Source organism: Ptychodera flava, chromosome 13 (assembly GCF_041260155.1).
Source record: "Ptychodera flava strain L36383 chromosome 13, AS_Pfla_20210202, whole genome shotgun sequence".
Classification (NCBI taxonomy): domain Eukaryota; kingdom Metazoa; phylum Hemichordata; class Enteropneusta; family Ptychoderidae; genus Ptychodera; species Ptychodera flava.
The window spans coordinates 3,483,591-3,503,850 of record NC_091940.1 but is presented as its reverse complement, the minus strand read 5'-3'; the positions used below and the strand labels follow the sequence as shown (position 1 = coordinate 3,503,850).

Genomic DNA, 20,260 nt, shown 5'->3' with positions numbered 1-20,260 from the left:
CCAATGATAATAAATGTAAAATTATAATAATTGTCGGATTATACGACAAATAGTTAACCCTCTAACACAGTTCAAAAACTTATAAGTTCAAAGTACCGGTGATTTATCTACTGCTTTCTGTTAGTTTTAAGGCTAGAGGATGGATTATATACTGGGATCATGCATTTGTACCCATAGGGGATGCGCTGGTGCACACAGGGAAGTACCTGTCAGAAGCTCACCTCAAACACCTGTTGCTCCTTGTAACACTTTGTGTAACACCTGCAAGGCAACTTTAGTTTGCCAAAGTGCCATTGCTAATCCCAGTCTTTTAGCCCTACGTGTTTTGCTTCTTTCTGTATGTATTTTTAATTTATTATTTTAGGAATCTATGTTTTGTCCTAATATTCTTTTGTTCCAGTTTGGATGTGAGGCGGTTGCCTTTGCGAGAAGTGGGCCAAAATATTTGCACGAGTCAACGCGTTCCTGCCGTAACTCGTAATCGAACACGCGTCCACGTCCAGACCACAGCCTATCGCCCTGCAGTTGATAGACAGAAAAGGGGAATATTAATAAAACCTTGTCTTTGGGCAAGCTGTCAAGCGAATCATAAATGAAATAAAACGCAGATAGTAAATTCGATTGTGGTTAGTGAGTGGGCGGATGTCTCTCTTCTGGTTAGCCATTGTGTTGGTAGCGCTTTTAACTTCACATATGGTTTCATTCAAACTCTATTTTGTTATGCATGATGAAGTTAGCATTGTCTGACCCGAAAGTGTTCCGATAAACTGCGTAATACCGGAATTTACACCATAATCTTTGAAAAGATATAAAAAAGTCGGCAGTAAATCTCAATAGCTGAATTACGCTTTAAAATGATTTCAACATTACAAGTTCATATTAATAAGTGCATTAATAAGTGAACGCAGTGCGTACTTTGTATTTCGCAACAGAATCAACTTCATATCCGTAATGGACTTTATACGAGGCATATCTTCCTTCTTCCATATGAGAGAGAGAGAGAGAGAGAGAGAGAGGAGAGAGAGAGAGAGAGAGAGAGAGAGAGAGAGAGAGAGAGAGAGAGAGATGGTTTTACAGACATTTGACAGTTTGATGGCTTCCGAATAGAGGTGACGGTTTCGTTACTGTATATATTGTTTTTCAACGTGCTACGGGCTTACCGTCACAATCACGTGTGATGCGCACGTTGCATACCTGTAGCATCCATGCATCCATTATCAACGAGTTAACATGTTATGTCTCGAGGCTTGCCCTCAAAGTTTTTCACTTTCCACGGTGTGATATGAGATGCCGAAATCTGGGTAATTCAATCGTTATCTTGCACAAAATCATCGTGTGAAAGTACATGGCTGCGACTTATTTGTTTGTATTTATTTGCTGATTTTGTGGCAGTGGAAGTGAATAATTAAGTAGTGACGATGATCGTCTGGGACCGATATAGATCAGGTATAATATTTAAACCAAGCTACGTTATTTGATTACTTTTCCTTAGTTACAATGATATTTGAATTCCAGCCTGGTTGGAGAGATACTCGACACGTGCGCTATTCTATAATCGAAATATAAATGCGGCCCATTAAGACACTCCATAACCATTATTATTTTAACACAGTGATCTCGCAGTAGTTGTCTTTCTCTTCATAGCCTATAAATGATACCTCCGTACGTGTGCCGGCGATTTATTACTTCTCATGGACTTCACAATATAATATACGGGTGCGTTTGTCGACATTTGTGCGGGTATGATCCGGGCTACGTTTATGCTCCTAAAAATATCACACCGTCCGACGTGTCGTGAGTCGTGGATCTTTCGCTTTGAGCTTTTTGTTTTTCGAGACATGTAAACACTATGGCTACATAGGAACGACGATATCCCACAAGTGTTTACTGTCCCTCCGCTCTGTTTACTGTTTGTTACTGTTCCTTGATGTAAACAAGACGGCCGTCAAACGATACTTCAGTTTAGGATGAATACATCAAAATACGGCAGTTAAGTCCTGCCTCTAAATATCATAACATTGCCTTCTATCTTGAATTTCTGGCGAATCATAGCGTACTTGACAAGCGTCAACTGAAACCGCGATGAGTATACACTATGCGGTTTCTTAGGTGATTGTATTCCACGTGGAAATTATAATAACAAAGCAGTCACGCGCCTTTTATGGTGGTGACTATTTCCGAGAACTGCCGAACAGTAACTTGTTTACATTTTCGTGAATCTTCGGAAACCAATCACAGCGGCTGACGTCGATTCCGAACAATACGAGTGGGAGACTTCCTAATTAGGAAAGTATCGTAATAACTCGTGCTTGTTTATTCACGCAGTATAACCAATCACACCAGCCAGTGTGATTTAAGAGGCGGGGCCTTGGAATTACATGAACTCGCGTTTGGCATGAATGGACACACTGACGGCACTGCGATGTCACTCTAGTAGTTCCCACACAGCGCTCACCTAGTAGTTTTTTTATACGTATTGTGGAGTACACCAGCCATGCCAAGGGTAGTTCCGAACCAGAAGGAGAAATTCGAAAGCGACGAGCTGTTCAGGAAACTCAGTCGCGAATGTGAGGTAAGTGTGCACTGGAATACCCAGTCGACGATCGACTTCGGTTCTGCTGGTAAACCCGGAAGTGGGGTGCTATGAGGTCCGTGGAGTTGCACTTGAGCATACGTTACTCACAGAGCCAGAGGACGACCCGCATTGCCTCGAATGTGCTGACTACTCAAATCTCTGCTCTCGCTCGCAGGTCAAATATACAGCTTTCAGGGACAGGTCACTTGAAGAAAGGCAAGTTCGATTTCAGACGGCGTGCAGAGAAGGACATTCGGAAATAGTAAGTACTCCTTCGAATTTCCTTCCCATAGCCTCACCCTATAGAAGTGACACACAACTCGTGTGAATCACCATTAACACCATCCAAATTGATTATTCGCGCCATCTCATCGAAATACCGTTATGTCAACAAACTCCCCTCTAGGATTTTTTAATTCACGATTCTGTTTTGTTTTTTTATTTTTCCTTTCCTCGTAGGCCTTCACTGCAACGGGTACAAATTTACATTTACAGTTTGCGTCCAACGCATGGAGTGAAAACAAAGCTGACAGAATCCCGACCAAAGAATTTGTAGATTTTGATAAAGAAGTGGGGAAGGTAAGGGAGATAATCGCAAATTAGGACAAGGACTGGCCTTGAGTGACTTTATTTCCACTAAATTCCAAGTATCCTGTTTCACCGGGGTGGAAACTTTGTCGTGTCGTGAAAGAGCGTCAGTAGCAGGACCTACGTTCTGTTTTACTTTGAAGAATCACTGGCGAGTGAGCGTGTGAGATGTGTTTGTGAATTTCAGTTTTAATGAGTACTTCCAGAGGTACGATTGCTGGTGAATTGAGGGTTGATACGAGGGATATGTGGGCTGTTGCAATCCTACATGTATGTTTCAAAAACATACCACAGTGATTGTTTGCCTACAGGTGTTGCTTGGTGTAAGGCGGACTGAGAAAAGATTGTAAACACGCTAAAAACGTGCCCGGTTGTGACTGATCTTCCTGTCCGATAATGGGTCAGCGACCTCCACCAGGCCATAGGAATTGTTGTGTCATTATTCACCGGGGAGTTTGGCACGGACCGCTGTACCATTTAACCGACCCAACCCAACCCTTATGCGTGTGCACATCACTTACGCGCCTTTCCCACTGCTACGCCGCTGAGTTTCAAGTCGTCACAAGTGATAGTGATAGCCCTACTTCCCTCCCTAACCTGGATCGATATTAACGATTTCAAGATTTCCCCGTATCGATAAAATTGACCATACTAGTCAATATCTTTCTGCATTGGTCGCATACTGTACATCATTTAGCTCTCCGGTTAACTGCATGGCATTTCACGTTCTTTGGCAAATCGATGTGTTCAATAATGTACACGGGGCTTACAGGTGAATGGAGACTATCGGAGACGGACGTCCGGTCCCGTATGGTTAACAGACCACTCTCTGACCCAACCTTAGGTCGTCATGTAGTTTTATTGTACCGATCGAAGTAACTATTGTTTCCTAAGTACTTGTGTCTTCAAAGATTCACGTTATTGATTCATATTTCAACGCTTGGTTCATCACTTTTTACCAACTACGCGTATCGCGAAGTTCGGTATCGGGTGAGTGCGAGAACAATCATGGCGTACTGAAATGGATTCCATGGTGGCATGGAGCCAACATTTACACCACTCTGTTTTCTCTACAATTTTACTGTCTGTTGCTGCCAAGCCCCGAATTTGTCGACAATTCTGGATGTCCAAGATATCTTAGACATTTCTGGTTAGCGATAACACCACTGGAAGCACTCGAACCAGGGCTTCTTCCAGCAGAAAACTCAATCAGCACGTTTCGTGGCGACAAATTTCCCCGCGAAACGAGTACGCGACACTGACGCAAAAATGCGGCATCGCTTTTCCGAGAAATTTAGATTGTCATCTCAATTTTTGTCAGAAATGCCATGTTATAGTCGACTTTATAAACTGCCTTCTTTCTGTAATTATTGCACGTGTTCGGTGTAGGGGAGCTTCCAAGCCTTGGATAGCAAAGGACTTCTGAAGGTTAGATACCCAAGTGTCCCAGATATCCGAACATCGATACATTCTCCATTTTGTTAAAGTCAAACATCGTCACTGTTCTGGAAAACGTCCAACAGTAGCATGTTGCCTCTTATAGAGCTCTATAGATTGGCTACTGAAGTTACCAGGTTTGCGATAACGGGGATTTAAATCGCGAAAATCCCACAGAGATGGCAACAGATGGGGTAAAGGGGACAAATACTAACGCGCCATTGGATCGTGGAGAAATATAGAGTCGGCTACGATCTATTACGAGGACTAAACAAATACGAGAAAGTCAATTTTTGGCTCTGAAACCAAGATCTGGCGAACACTGTTGCCCTTATTTCAGCATAGCTATAAACAAAAACTTGCAAAATGAGCGATGTAGATAGGGCAACCAGGCAACTTGAAATACACATTACTCAGTGTAAGTTGAGCCTTGTGAATAATGCAGAAACGTTTGGCGAAGTTTTAATCAAATCGCTACTGGACATTCGCTAAACACTCGTTTTCCTTTGAGCGACATTAAATTTTAAGGTTTAGATAAGAAACAAGCAAGCCATGCCTTAGATTAATTTCATCTCTCATAATTAAAACGATAGGCTAATAGGCGATAAAATAGTAACAGGTAAAGAACCTAAGTGACTGAACATAAGACATGTCGGGTAATCACAGTTTTCTGTAAGTTTCTTGCAATCCACGCGCATTTTCCCATCAGATTCAGTACGGAAGGTGGGAATGGCTACTTAGAAACCTGTAGGTTTTATAATTATAAAATTACTTTTATTGGGTAAATTGAAAGGAATAGAATATGATTCTTTTGACAGCACGTTACTGTACCAGAGGTTAAAATGCGCAGAATGGTTATGGCAAATTTAACAATAATGTTGCAAGTCTAGTTATCCATCATCGCTTTAAACTATGGGTAATACTTTAGAAAGGTGATAGTTTTTACTTAGAATGAAGTTTACAGGTTCTGCAACTTGCTATTATCTATTATCGACTTAAATGGATCGCTCTTTTAACATGTTAACTTATGTATACCATCGTAAGCAGGTAATAAAGTATGTGAAAATCTGTTGGATTGATGTCGGCTATGCAGGAAGAAGTGCGCCGATCGAAATCATTTCCTTATTTTACAGAAAAAAAGGCAAAGTAAATGATGAGAATCAGTCGGAATTCTGTTCTCATGTGAGAGTCTTACTTCTCAAATCTTTTCTCTTGTGATCGGTTGGCAGCTATAGCTCCGTTGGTAACTTTCTGGAAGTACGACTGACGCGCAGAGCGCTCTTTCGGGATGCGCGTTGTTGCTATGCGCTGTCGGAAGGCGCATTTGGGCTATGGTGCCTGTGAAAGTCAGTGCACATCATGGTCGATAGAGCGAAAGATGTTTCCACGGGTGTAACGTGCTGGTGTCGAATTGTGAATAAGTGACATTGTAGAATTTCTGCCTTTCTGTAGTAAATCGTAAATCTAAGTTTACGACTTACTAACACGCGTGTATTTGATTGCCTATAGTCGCTTAGCCTTTTATACATTGTACAATTACGCGGATAGTTGATAACAGTGAATGATGCGTTCAAAGGCAGCAAGACTGAAAACTGTGCACAGATTTTTATCGCGATCACACAAGATACAGAGTTCTCTCGAAATTATCTGTAATTATAGACGTGAAAAAGTGAATACGGCTAATTATGCGTCAACGTTGAAAATATCTGATCGTCGATCGACTCTGGCTTAATACAAACCAAGGCTATATATACTGTGATTGTGTTGCGTCAATTCAACTATGAACAACTTCGTAAAATGTTCGAAGTTTATCATCAAATGTAAATGAAATTTTAGCGAATGTTTTTATGAAAACGACAGTAACAGTGAAAATGATGATATAGATCGTGTGTGTTCGATGTGTAAGTATTCGTAAACATGCCCACGTTTTATATTGTTGAGAAGAAGCAGCGGTTTTCGGGCTGTCGTCCGACGAAAGCGATCGCATGTGCCAGTTTGTTACACTGAAGGTGTCGCGTGGGACAGAAAATCCAAACGACAGTTAGTAAAAGGAAACTTAAGGTATATGGAAGTTTGTAAATATCATAAAATAATTCAGTTAATAAAAGAAGGCAACGGTATCAGCTGCATTTTATTTTGATGAAATCTTTCTGGCCCTCGAACCCTCTTGGCCCCGCGGGTACTACCTGCATGTGTAGGCGACGGAGTACACGAGTCGTGCTTGTAAAAGCGCTGCATACGTGTTGTGCACGACAGATCAAATGCTTAGATATTAAACTTGCTCTGTTCAAATGGCAGACGACAAGTAAAACACAATATATCAGAAATAATATGCCACACTAACAGATAATAGTACAAATAAAAATAATAGCCGTCTACTTTGATCTGATGATAGTTCATGAGAGATGGTCACGAAATGCCCAATATTTTCGTTCCCAGAGAGCCGTGGGAGTACATCGTTTCCACGTGAAAAACAAGTTTTACGACTGTTGCTAGACAAACCGAAATACATACTATATCTACGCAGTGTAATAAAGAATCGCCCGTTCTTGGTCAGTCATCAAATGCCACCGTTTTGTAGCTCACGCTTTTTTCCGGGAGCGGTACTGGAAAACCGACCTCAACATCGTGGGGGAATTCTTAACGTTTGATGCATGTTTAATGCAGTCACCGCGTGGTAAAATTGCTGTAGCACTGCATCGATCGAACAGCATGCCAACATAAAGCTTACAAATCAACTTGAAATTAGACATCTACTGTTTCAATTATTGAGTATTTTCCGATGTAATTTCTAGCTTCATTGGAATTATTCACCAAAGCTGAAAGGGGATAGTCGCGGCAAGGGAACCCCGACATGTCGTGTTTGTCCACTTAAATTTTACATCGTCATCTTCAGAAGTAAAAATTGTTACGGAACCAAAGACGGCCGTAAATAAGCATAGTGGAAATCCAGCAACGTTTCTCAAACTTTCAAAATCGTCAGTAACTGTTTGTCTCGGCCTAAAATTTAGATACTGTGGTTGAATCAGCGTAAAATGGAGCTAGTTTATTAGCAGCACAGGTTTGTGATGACCAATACGACAGGATAGCAGCAGAAAAACTTCAGTTATTCAGCGATAGAGTAGCAGGGAAACGTTCAACGAAAATTGCGAGTCGGCTTATAGTTTGAACTGATGGTCGGCTGAAACGATACCATATACTTTCTTAACTTTGGAACTTTAAAGAAGAATTAAATATATTGCAACTCATTTTATCCCAAGCAAAAAGTCAAACGATTTGCGTCCTGTATTAGGATTAAAACAAAAGCCTACACAGCGACCGAGAGATACCCACTCCTTAAACCTCGTCAGCAATATCATCCAGGCCTGTCATGAAGCCTGTCAAAACACTAACATTGCTGTTTGTCACATTTTCAGGAGTTGAATATTAAATCCTTAAAGAAAATTTCAATAGTTTGGAGATTGAAATAAATTATTGGCCATGATACTGTTTGAATTGAGATATGTATAAAAATATTCCTATTCTCTCAATTTTAAAGGTCCCATTTTTTGTCCTAAGTGTGCTAAGATGCCATTTCAAGAAAAAGGACATATCGTTTGTCATAAGTTATGTGATTATTCACAGTGCGAGAAAATACATAACGGAAATCTTCAATCTCTTTTCCTTTTGTGTTTATGACACAATCAGGTCAAGAGGAATATTTTGCAATTTTTTCATGCATGTTGTGTTTTTTATTATACTGTATATCATCTTCATTCCTTACAAGTGAAAATCCCACTTTTAGTCGTCATTGCTATCACTCTTGTGAAATAATGGATTCAATTTTATGATTTCCTGAAAAAAGAATAAATTGTTTGGGAAAAACAGCTATCAAGGAATTAGTGTGTGGAGATATGTAGATAAGTGTGTGGGTATTGTTTTTGTGTGGTAGGCTTGAAGGCCATAACATGTAGTGAGTGTAAAATGGCAGGATTGTAGAAATGCATCTTTGAAGGCTTGGCAGACTGTGGATAAAGCTGAAAAATCATCAGAACATTGGCATGATGTAAATCTGATGAGAATGCAGAATTTTATGTTTGAGATTATATTGCATTTCTAAGTATTTCTTACCGTAAAGTTGTGTCATACTTTTACTCATTTTGTCACACTTTTAGTCATTTTTTTATAAAATGAATCATTCTTTAATGAGGGGAGTAAAAATTCTGACATTCTTTCAAAATGAGTGACTTAGCTCAATGGGTCACAAATACAGATGAATGCCATATGGCAGCAATATTTTATTTTTGAAATCTGGAATAATTTGTTAATTTCTATTTTAGGCACTGCTGATTACACACCTTAACAACAGATAAATTGTGTTATTTTGACAGTAGAAAATGAACACTAGCAATTTATTATCTATAGAACAGCAAGGTGAATGGTATTTTTGTCCTGCATGTAAATTCAGAGATGCACCTGACTTACAGTAACCTGGTTTACAGTATTTACAATGTACAATGTGAAGATGGCCCCAGTAATTTGTCAAATATCCAAGTTGCTCATAAGTATGCTTAGGGATTGAATGTTTTCTTTGTATCAATGAATTAAAGATATCCTTTGTTTGAATATTTTTATCAGGGAAAATGGGGTGGGTTGGATTTTAAAAATTTTCACAAAAATTCTAAAAATAAACGTTACATATAATTGGAAAAAAAGATAGGAAGGGTGAATGTATCCCAAGTTTGTATAGGTGAGAGCTTTTGTGTTACAGCTTTTATTTCTATCAGGAGTGTAATTAATATGATTTGATTTCTTTGTTACAATAGGTTCATTTAAGGTCACAGTTTATTCTAAATGGAGTTTGTGTTGTATACAGAGGATGGATAGACCTTGACAGACTTGATGGGGTAGCTTGTCTTGAGTTTGACTCAGAAAGAGCACAGGTAAGCAATTTGTCTATCTTATTCATAATTGATTGAAAGTGAGTGTCTTGAACTTTTGTTGTCCAAGAAATTTCACTTTTGTATTATTTCAACCATGCAGTCAAAGGCACCGTAGTCATTTCATTGCAAACTGTCAATTAAAAGTCTCTGATCATTCAATGCTGGTTTGCCAATGTGATCAATTGCAAAGCCCTAGACATACGAGAAATTCATCCCGCTGTACTGAAGTGAGATCCTGTGTTTTGTTATCAGTGGCTGAACATGGTGACAGGCACAGACACAGACAAATAGCAATGTGTGAAGGAATTCTGAAAGTCCAAGGCCATTCCGTTCTTTGTCCTGGTTACCATGCTTGAAAATAGAAACACGTACTCTCTGTCCATGCCAGATTTTTTACACTTTCAGTTAGTAACTTAGTGTGTTTAGGAATTGAGCTAAGTCAGTTATTTAGCATTAGTGAGTTAGATATAACAGGTTAGGTCTGTGACGAATCCTTTGATGCTTCAAAAGATACAATAAATGTAATGAATTAGCAAAATATACTTATGTAATTTTGTTTGAATTTTATGTCAGACTCTGAGTCAAATTCCATTCTTCATTGATCTACAAACTGTGTTTAATACCTTTCAGAGTCCATATTTGTAATATAAGTGGCCATTATGTCAGGTTTAAAGAGATCACTATTTGTAAAGAGAAACAAATTGTCAGGTTCTAATTGTTCTAAATTGTTCACTGAAGAATGGACATGGATATAGATTTTCAGAAATTGCATTAAAATTTGAATCAAGGAAAATACCATGCAATACATAATAGCTTTTGAATCGGTGATGGCTTGTGCTCTCTGGAAACATGACAAAAACAATGAAACAAATATAAATACATGCTACATGCCAAGATGCTTTGTTCATGATTTGATAACTAGTTAAACCTGTGTGAAAGTTATTGCAATTCACAAAATGGATTAAGTTGGCTGATTTTCACTGATATGAAATAGTGATTTGAAATAATATGAATTCATGACGGTTGATATGCATAGTTCTATACTGCCTACCATGTTGAATTTCTTTGTCAAAGGTTGACCTCAGTTCTCAGCCATTCCTGCCTTGCTTTTGACTAACTTGTGTGTCAAATTTGGAAATTTCTGTCACCAATTAGATTATCACATGATAGCTGTGTAAATTTTTTGTTATGCTGTTCTGTAATGTTGGTCTCTTTGGATTAAACATGAGCACTGTTGATTTTCACATGTCCTGTGATATGACACTTCACAAGTCCATAAATAACTACTGCCAAAGAAACCACAAGCCTCAAGGCCTCCATGAAAAAATCTATCTCATTGCATTAACAAATAGAAAAAAAGGAATGTTTATGTTTACCTATGAATTTTAATGTATATATAGTACTAGTATTTTCAATTTAAATCAGACAGATTTGGTTTATAAGAGAAATCTGTGATCTGCATTTTATGATATTTAGTCTCCTTCGACAGATCAACAAATAAAAATATATTTTAGTTTACATATTTCTACACATCTTACAACAGTATTGTGTTTGCTAAAGAGATAAGTGAATCATTGTGACGAAGATAAAGCGGAGAAAGTGTTAGTTTATGTGAGGAAACAAAACTGTTTATCAGCTTGCAAACATTGGATTGAATTTGACATAAGAAATGTAGATGATAGCTGCTCCAAACAAGTCACTATGTCAGCCATATTGGAAGGCTGCCCTGTTGCTGTAATTTCACATAAACACTCCATGGTTGTTTCAAGAAGTGTTACACTGTGCACAAATGACAAGTCGGTTTGCTGTTAATTAAATGATTCATTGTCTTTTTTTTGTGTGTATTCAGGTAGAAGATGCAGTCATGAGAGAGTCCTTAGAGCAGACACAGAGAAGACTTCGAGAATTTGAAGAAAGGCAAAGATTACATCGAGAAGAATTGGAAAGGAGAGCTGAAGCAGAGGCAGAAGTAAGTTACTCATTTCCGGAGAGAAAAGGATAAACTGTTCTCTTTGAAAAAAACAAAAAATGTTGTGAGTCAAATTTTACTAGGTTTTGTAACTCTTGATGCCAGTAGATGGGGATCATTATACCTATACAGAGGAGTAGTCAAAATTTGAGTTGATGGAGGCTATACTCGCAAACAAATCCGGCTATGCAGACTTAGACATACTGTTCAGTAGCATAAGGAATATGTTTATTCTGAATTATTAATCAAGTCTTTGTTGGGGCCTTGGCATTAGTAATAATCTCATCTGTTTTCATTTTATTTTGATGTTTTCCCAAGTACCTTTTTTGTTCATGTAATGCAGGCTTTTTACAGTGACTTTTACTTTCTACACCAGCTGTACATTTTTTGTTTGTTTTTAATTTGAAAGCAAAACAAAGGAAATAAAAGCATGGTGTGTTTGGCATTTAGGTTGAATGAAATTTCTGTGATTTGAGATTCAGTATTCTGATAGTAAATGGCTTTAAAATAAAACCTGAAGCAGGCCAAGTGGTGGAATGTAATCAACTGAGAGACCTAGTTAATCATTAGTAGGGATGTCAGTGGCCTTCACAACTTCCTGTGTAACTTTAAAGTCCTGAACAGTGTTAGAGAAAGACCGGACAAGACAATACATGTCATTGCTTTGTTTGTGCCACCTTACTCACTGATAATCTCACCACGTTGAAGTCAATACAGCACCAAGAAATTGATAATTTCATATTTTCATGAGAATAGAGGTAAACCATAGGAACTTGCCAATTTGACAGATACCTAGCAATGTTGACTGTTTAATATTTAAGTGTAGATTTCATCTTTTTTGAAAAACTTTGTTTAGAAATGTTTTCACCTCATTGTACTCCAGTTTTGTAAGCAATCTTTTGTAAATACAAGCAGATGAACAGATAACGTGACCAGTTGTCATTTCTTTCTAGTCTCCTCAGTATGTTTGGCCTAGATTCATCTAGAGTTCAATTAAATACGTATGAATGAAGAATAGGTGTCTGTTGCTTCTGATTTGTGCTTGAACCTTGCCACTTGATGATTAGTCTGATATATGACAGTCAAGCATTCCATGACCTAATTCAGTCTCACATTCAGAGATGCATATACACGTAATATTTCATCTAAAGTATACGATTTTTTCAAATTTATGGTTTTAGATGTATTTTAGGAATATCTTTGCATGCTTTATTTAATCTGAGATAAACATCTACTTTCACTTTTGCTAGAGTAGCATTGTTTCTGATGATTTTTAATAACTGCCTCCATGACACTTCATAGATGTCTTTTAGTGCATGCAACTTATCCAGCCACCACACTGTCAAAATTTCTGTCAGAGTGAATATATTATTGCAATCCTGAATTTAGAAATAATCTAGCAAGGAAAAAAGATACATTTTTCCAATATGGGAGCTGTTCTCCCAACACATTAAGCACTCAGATTGTCATGGTAACATCAAATTTTGGGCAAGATTAGCATTAAGTTATTCAAAAAGAGTTACAAAAAAATCCAAAACATCTTTCAAACCTGTCGATAATGTTCTCTACCATAAACTGAAAAATTTGCAGCACCAGATAATATACCTTCTCAACATTTTCACTCGAATATGTCAAAGAATTTCACAAAACAAGGGCAATACGATGATACCACAAACTAAACAAAATGAAAAAAGCTGTGATCTGAAGTACGCATTACCTTTCTTAACACCATTTTAACAAATACTATCATCTATTGTTGTTTTCAGGGACAGTTTAATCTATGCATTTTTAGTTGAATATCTGTAAAGCTTTTGCTACCTGTACCAGTTTCCATAGGTGTAATTGTCCGACGACACATTGTCCTGAGGTCAATGAACTTAATCAAAGTCATATAAAAGATAGAAGTATTTTCTTTTTAAAATAGTACTATTTCATGTTTATAATATTTATATTATTTGAATCCACATGCATAATCAAATTTGATTTTACTGTTGACTGGTTGCTTTGGTGTTTAAAGTACTGTGTCAGTCAGGATTAGAGAAACCAAAAACAAAAACATTGGTAAGCCAGCTGCAAGAAAATAACCACGATATGCATGATCTCAAAGTCATTTGACCATTCTTTGAACCTTGTAAGTGTATTCAGTGATAAAAACCTGGCCAATTGTAAAGCTTTCAGTTGACCAACATAACAGCAAAGTCCATTTCATTGAGGAAAGGGGTAACAAACAAACCAGCGATTAACATATACGTATTGTTTATTCATTTGACTGTTGCTCAGGGTGTCATGTGACCTCTGGTAACATGTGACCAGCAGTTTTTTCAAGGAACAATCACCCATAGATGCACCTCTTGGGACTTGACTATGTTTACCTCCAGGGAACAAAATGGTAGGCACCTGCTTACAGTGTTTATGCAATTTTACCTGTTGTCAGGTCCACCTGCCCACCCACACAACCCCCACATACTTTCACTCCATAAAGAGGACTCACTGAAAACAGCCGGGCATAAGAAAGAAAGGCTGTTGGACATGAAGGCTACTCTTTAATTGCCTGGTTATAGCCGACTGTTTTTTTTTTAATTTGTTTTGTAGCAGTAGCGTTCTATCTGGCCATTTACAACAGTGACAAAGCTAACAAAAGATGCTGACAAAAGAAACTCCGTAACTCTCTCGTAAATACACTATGAATTTGCCACTACTGACTCATGGAAAAGATAAATGTGTGATCAGTCAGGAAATTTTCTTCAGAATAATCTGTAGCCAGGCTGAAATGATATCTTAAATCAGAATACTTGTAATGTGTGCTACAAACATATCTATTTGTTTGTCCAATTTAAGTATCCTCTGACGAGTTAAAGAGCAGCCAGTGACAGCGATAGTTTGAATCACATGTCATTTTCTGAATGAAACTATAAACAACAAACACTAGTGCAATTCCTTGTAAAAAATGAAACAAGACAAGGAATTAGATCAGCAAATTTTGATAAAACTATGAAAGATATTGTTTACATTTTATGAAAATACTGCGTGCACAAGTTATTTATTTTATGAAAACTTTTCTATGATTGAGCTTATTATTTTGTACAATAGCAAATACAAGCTTTTTCTCACTTGTGTTGTCACTTCTGTTTACTTTCACATGAAATTTATCTTTCTTTGTCTGAACCGACATCAGTCCAGCCATACTTACAGCATAAATAATTTATCAAACTCTACAAAGTGTGTAAACTGGATTCAATAGTCTGACTAGGACGGTGTCAATTCTCCAACTTTTATGTCAAGACAGTTTTCATAATCTCTGGGCAATTAATGCAGTTGTAACTTCTCTCTAGCATCTCCTGTTTTAGTCTTGTAAAAAAGTTGTTCTGATAACAGACTATCCCGGGACAGTCCAATACATTAATGAAAAATGTGATTAGTCAGACATTTAGTATGATTGTCCTTGCATTTCTTTTGAAAAAGGACACCCTTAACTTCTCATTAGTTAACTTGTCTTTCAATTATCTCTTTGGATTTAGAGAACAATCAAAAACACTCCACACTTCAACCTCTTATAGGGTTCTTCCATTTAAGGTCCCACTTCTACTTTTACAAAATTTCTTGAAGTTTGGCGGGAATTCCTCTTTGATCGAATTACTTCTCAGTGGATTGTATTACAAGAAACATGCGTGGGTGTTCTTTGATTCACATGTCTTTGTTTCTCTATTACATGATGAATATCTGAGTTCATTGAACTTAGTGTCTTTGTCCTCCAGCAAAACTTAGCAAGCAGTACACTAGATTTGCCAAACAACCATTGTTGATGAAGATACCAATTGTTTGCAAAGTTTTGAGAATCCTATACTTTCTGTATTAGATAGTTGGTTTGGGGAAGTGATCTAGGCTTGCATGCATAGTTTTGATTCTCTTCAAATAGTCATTATTGATAATCCAAATTAGCCAAATATTTTTCATCAAGGTCAAATTTATAAATCCTAACAAGTAAACAAAGTTGTTTCAGGGAACAGTTAATGCCACTGTGTATTTTAAGTGTCAGTTACAGAATCACAAAAATGCTCTCCCCCACCTAGGAATAGATCTCCCTTGCCACCCACAGATTGCAGTATATTTTTAGATGCTCAATAATAGTTTTTGATGGAATCTGCATAAATGCCGGCCATAAGGGATAGGGATGTAGAATAATTTTATGGAAAATGCTTCAAGGTCACAAATGATGAATTTTATGGAAAATGCTTCAAGGTCACAAATGACAAGTCAGTGATGAATTGATAAAGTGCATGACAAGTGTGTATCAGATGTATCTAATAATGTTGCTGCAGCCAATCATTGAGGTCCTATACTGGTTTGATATATTGACATTTGTTGCAGACACAGAATCTACTGTGATCAGGTCTTCAACTCAGACTGTTACCCAGTCTGAATGAAGTGGGTTGCTTTAAATGATCTAAGCACAGACAGCCGGCCTTACTCAATTACCACCCAAGTGTTTTTCATCTAGTTATTACTGACAAATAAAAAGCAACAACAAAAACAATTCTAATAATGCCTGACTCCAAGAATTAGCAAACAATGCATATTTTGTGTGGGGTGAGCCAATACCAAAATAGACATTGTCTCCCTATGGAACTGTAGGATGTTAGGAATGCTTGGAACTCTGAGGCGAATGATAAGACTTACCATCTGTCTTTTCAATACAAGTTTTTGTAATCTCTATGATAGGTTTGTTGGGAATTCACACACATGTCCTTATTGTACATGTAGGCTGTGCTGGGAATGAACAATTACTCCACCCAATCCCAGTTAATTTAAAATTAACTATTTCAGTCTTTTTATTAAATGTCTATGGTGTAGCAAATATTAGTTTGCCTGTATCAGAGTATTACCAGGAAAGTTTTCAGGTATAATTTTATTCCATGCACAACATAACAAATATCATTGCAAATATTAACAAAACTATTTTTTTCGTTTCTTTAGTTTTGTTTATATGTGTAAATGGAATTAGAATTTTTGCATGGTCTTGATGTTTCTTTACAAAAGGTCAAATCCACCTTTTTGATACCAATAACATACTTAGGACATGCATATTTCATCTTATGTCGCAAGTTTTATTAAACTATCATTTCATGAAGTTTTAAATTTGCCAAATAAAACCGTAAACATTGTTATTCTTAAATGCATTTGCCAACCCTGAATCAACAGTAGGCAAGAATTTTCAGAGTGGTAATTAGTTACAGACACTTACAGAATTGGTAAGGTTTAGCTGTGTTAGAATTAGGGTGTGTTTAAATATGAATGCTTTTTCAATGACTATCAGGGTGTAGGAAGTCATAAATGTTTTAATATTGAGTGCTACACATAGTTTTTGACAACAACAATTCTGTCGAAGTTAAAATATAACACAGTATATAGGTATTTCCAGGAATGCATGACTACCAGTTGAGCTTGCAACAGTTTCAGTTTCACTGGTATTACACATACCAAAGCCTGCCTGTCACATTCAAATATGTAAATGCATAGTAAAGCACATACAGTAAATGTAACATTGTCCTACGATATGCTATGGCATGTAGTTTGTTCATTACTGATGCATTCCCAATATCTATCATGAAGGTACTGTCAAATCATAGACAGCAATGAATCAGGAACCAAGTTCTGGTGGTGATGGGGGGTTGGGGGGGGGGGTTGATCATCAATATTTCACGTCACTGAAGAAAACATGTTTGTGTACAGTCTTTTAGTAAAGGGTGACTATGCTGTAACAATTAATTTTACCTACAGCAGTTTCACCTCTATATGTTGTGTACGTCCCCCAAATTACTGAGACTGAAATGGTGGATAGGGTCAAGGTAATGCGGGTTTCCCCTTGCAACATAAATGCAGCCAAGCAAAGACAACTCTCCAATTTTAACCAGGGTTCTAGAATCATTCACCTTAATTTTTTTTCAACCATGGCAAAAGTGCTGGTATTAAGGTAGAACACACCCTGGGGACAGATATTCAGACTCTCAAACTTTCAAAATTCTTTCCTGATATACCGCTTGTGGGGGTCATTTTAAAGCTCTTGGTGTAAGAAAACTTTTCCCTGGCTTGGTTTTTCAAAATTCGAAAAATTTTATTTTTCTCCACAGAGTTAAGATAGGGATGGCGGCCATTTTGAATTTTAATTATCGGTAAATCTTGAGTTATTTGTTTCTCTAGTACAAAAATTAGCACAGTGACCCCCGATTTTTATTGATTGTGAAAGTGAATGGTCGAAAGATTCCTTAAGGAAAGTTTGAGCAAAAGTGTAAGTCTTTCACTGTCGAAGCCATACTACTTTAACCAGCACAACAACATTAACAATCATGTGACCTTTCTAGAATCTGAGATCTCTGTCAGGAATCTTTCCTTTAAAATAACAGAGTTCATATAAATGCCACACATTTTACATGAATTTAAATCAGTTTTACCATAATCACATTACCATTATATAAATGTACAGATTTTAGTAACTTTAGAACATCACTACAGCTAAACTTACAATTTATTACTGGGCCATTTGATGTTATTGCCATGGTTCTGCATTGTCAGGGATTATCATCATGCAATATCATCTTGAGGATTATTTAGATAATTTTTCTGGTCAAGCTAGGTCTATTTACTCCCATTGCTGCTGTCAGCAGTGTTGTGTTGTATGTTGACTTATTCGCGCATTCAAACAAGCCTGTATTTGATACATTATTTTACATTTTTTGACTGTTCTGAAAAGAGACCCAAACATTGTCCTGGTATTGTACTATTTCCAAGTAGTAGAACAGACAGCTGGCTTATCATCTAAAATAGTTTTATGGTATACCAACAACAAAAACAAGTAAAATATATAAAAATACCTGCAGTTCCATATGTGGTGTTCATGCCAATCAAGTGAGTTTGTACTATTTTTGTTACGTAGGTAGGCCAGTCTTTGCATTTTCTGGATTCAAAGGAGTACATTTGTAAAGGCCAGCAGTTTCTGATGATGTACCACCTAAAACGGTGCATCACAAACCTGCTAGGACAATGAAAATCTGAAATAGTAAGACTCTAGGTTCTTGTCAGACTTAATTCTGATACCTGGTTGTGTTTAACATAACCAGACTACTTTACTTCTCATGAATTTCTTTCAGTGTTTTCCATGTACAACATATGTTAGCTTGTCCACAGATTAAATAATTGAAAAAAAATAAAACAATCATTCTTTTACTTATGTTATTTTATAAATTTATTCTCTGGTAGACATAAATGGAAATGAAATGTTTTTTGGTAGTTTTGGAGTTTTTTCTAAGTACATGGATTTCCATGTCAAAAGGGTAGAATAGGAAAAGTTGTATTGAAAGAAGTAAAACAAACTTTCAAGTTTAACAAAAATGATGAAAACAAATTTGTACTCTCATGAACCTGAAAGTTCTATACAATTCTGTAGCACAGAAATCCTGATGTGTCATTGTGAAACAATCAGAAAATAAACTATTTCCTCAGCAATTACCAATGACAAAAAAAGCACACCTGAATTCTATAAAGTCTAAGGTTGGAGACAAATAGTTGGGAAACCATGTTAGTACTCCTATATGGTGAATTCTTTGATATCACAACTGTCTTCAGTTGCGATTATCAAAACTTTTTTTTTTCTGAAGCACTATTTTTGTCCAAAATAAATTACTGAAGTGGCCTTGACATTGACTTTGATTTACACCTTGAGACAAAATTAAATCCTTCTAGTGTGAAAGAAGAATAAAAAGAATGTACTTCCTGTCCCATGACTATACAAGCCCACTCAGTCAACTTAACAGTTAGATAATGGCATAGGTCCTGCATGTGGGCATACTCAATTGTAATGCATTTCCGGTTGCACTGGACGACTTTACATATTTAACAATTGAATGCCTGCGATTTCTATCTGTAAGGGGTCATCTCAAAACATTCCTATCTGTAAGGGGCCATCTCAAAACATTCCCTTGTTAAAACTAGTTGCAAAGTAATGCTCTATTATATTAGCAGTCTAAATTTTGATGAGAAGATATATTTATATACTAAAAACTTCAGTTGACCAAGTATCTTTGAAACTTGATCCAAACTCTTGTACATAATTATAGGTGGTAAAATTACAGCTACTCTGTAAATGGAAATGATTTCATATGCCCAGGAATAGATATCCTTGTCAAATTTATATAGCTTTTTTTTTAGACAAAGCAAGGTGAATGTCTTCAGAGAGACAGAATTTACTGCTTCTGGGGTTTTGATTGTGAAAATGACCAGTATCTATATTCCAGATATAAATGAAATTCAGTGCAGCCTAAAGAACAGTAAAATGAGAGGAAATGTTTGACTGTGATTATCAGCATCAAAGTATAATATAAATAATGTGGAGCTGAATATATACTTATCAAGTTATAAAAAACTTCAATAATGAAATCAGAATTTTAAGCAGTCTAATATACAGTACATTAAAAAATACTGTAAAGTATATAATCAGGAAATAAATACCATGATATTTATGTAGTATTTATTACATCTTATTAGGAGCTAGACTAGAAACATCCAAATTATGTAAAACTTTCCAACAGTGAAATGTCAAGCACACAGAGTTAACAATTGATGCCTATCTTCATATTTTAAGAAGACACCTAGAATGTCTGCACTGTCATTCCAATAGTTGTTACCTCAGTGTGGCTAGCAGGTGTGTGAATAGGACATTACTAGATAGCTGTGGAAAATGGTATCTTTCTAATGTTGATATTGATTACAATTTTC

The 20,260-nt window shown here is 36.8% G+C and overlaps 1 protein-coding gene across 3 annotated transcripts in view; it reads left to right on the top strand.

Annotated features, from left to right (window-relative positions):
- The first annotated feature begins 1,783 nt into the window (after positions 1 to 1,783).
- LOC139147119 (core-binding factor subunit beta-like) overlaps positions 1,784 to 20,260 on the top strand; it is a 36,311-nt gene continuing 17,834 nt past the window's right edge. Inside the window, exons 1-5 of one of the 3 annotated variants that reach the window (XM_070718021.1) lie at positions 1,784 to 2,572; positions 2,751 to 2,837; positions 3,035 to 3,154; positions 9,406 to 9,522; positions 11,372 to 11,491. In XM_070718021.1, the coding sequence (XP_070574122.1) occupies positions 2,495 to 2,572; positions 2,751 to 2,837; positions 3,035 to 3,154; positions 9,406 to 9,522; positions 11,372 to 11,491 (522 nt within the window). In that variant the 5' untranslated portion in view covers positions 1,784 to 2,494. Of the gene's footprint in view, positions 2,573 to 2,750; positions 2,838 to 3,034; positions 3,155 to 9,405; positions 9,523 to 11,371; positions 13,881 to 20,260 lie in introns of all 3 variants that reach the window. The other 2 variants (XM_070718022.1, XR_011555651.1) reach the window with 2 other exon arrangements.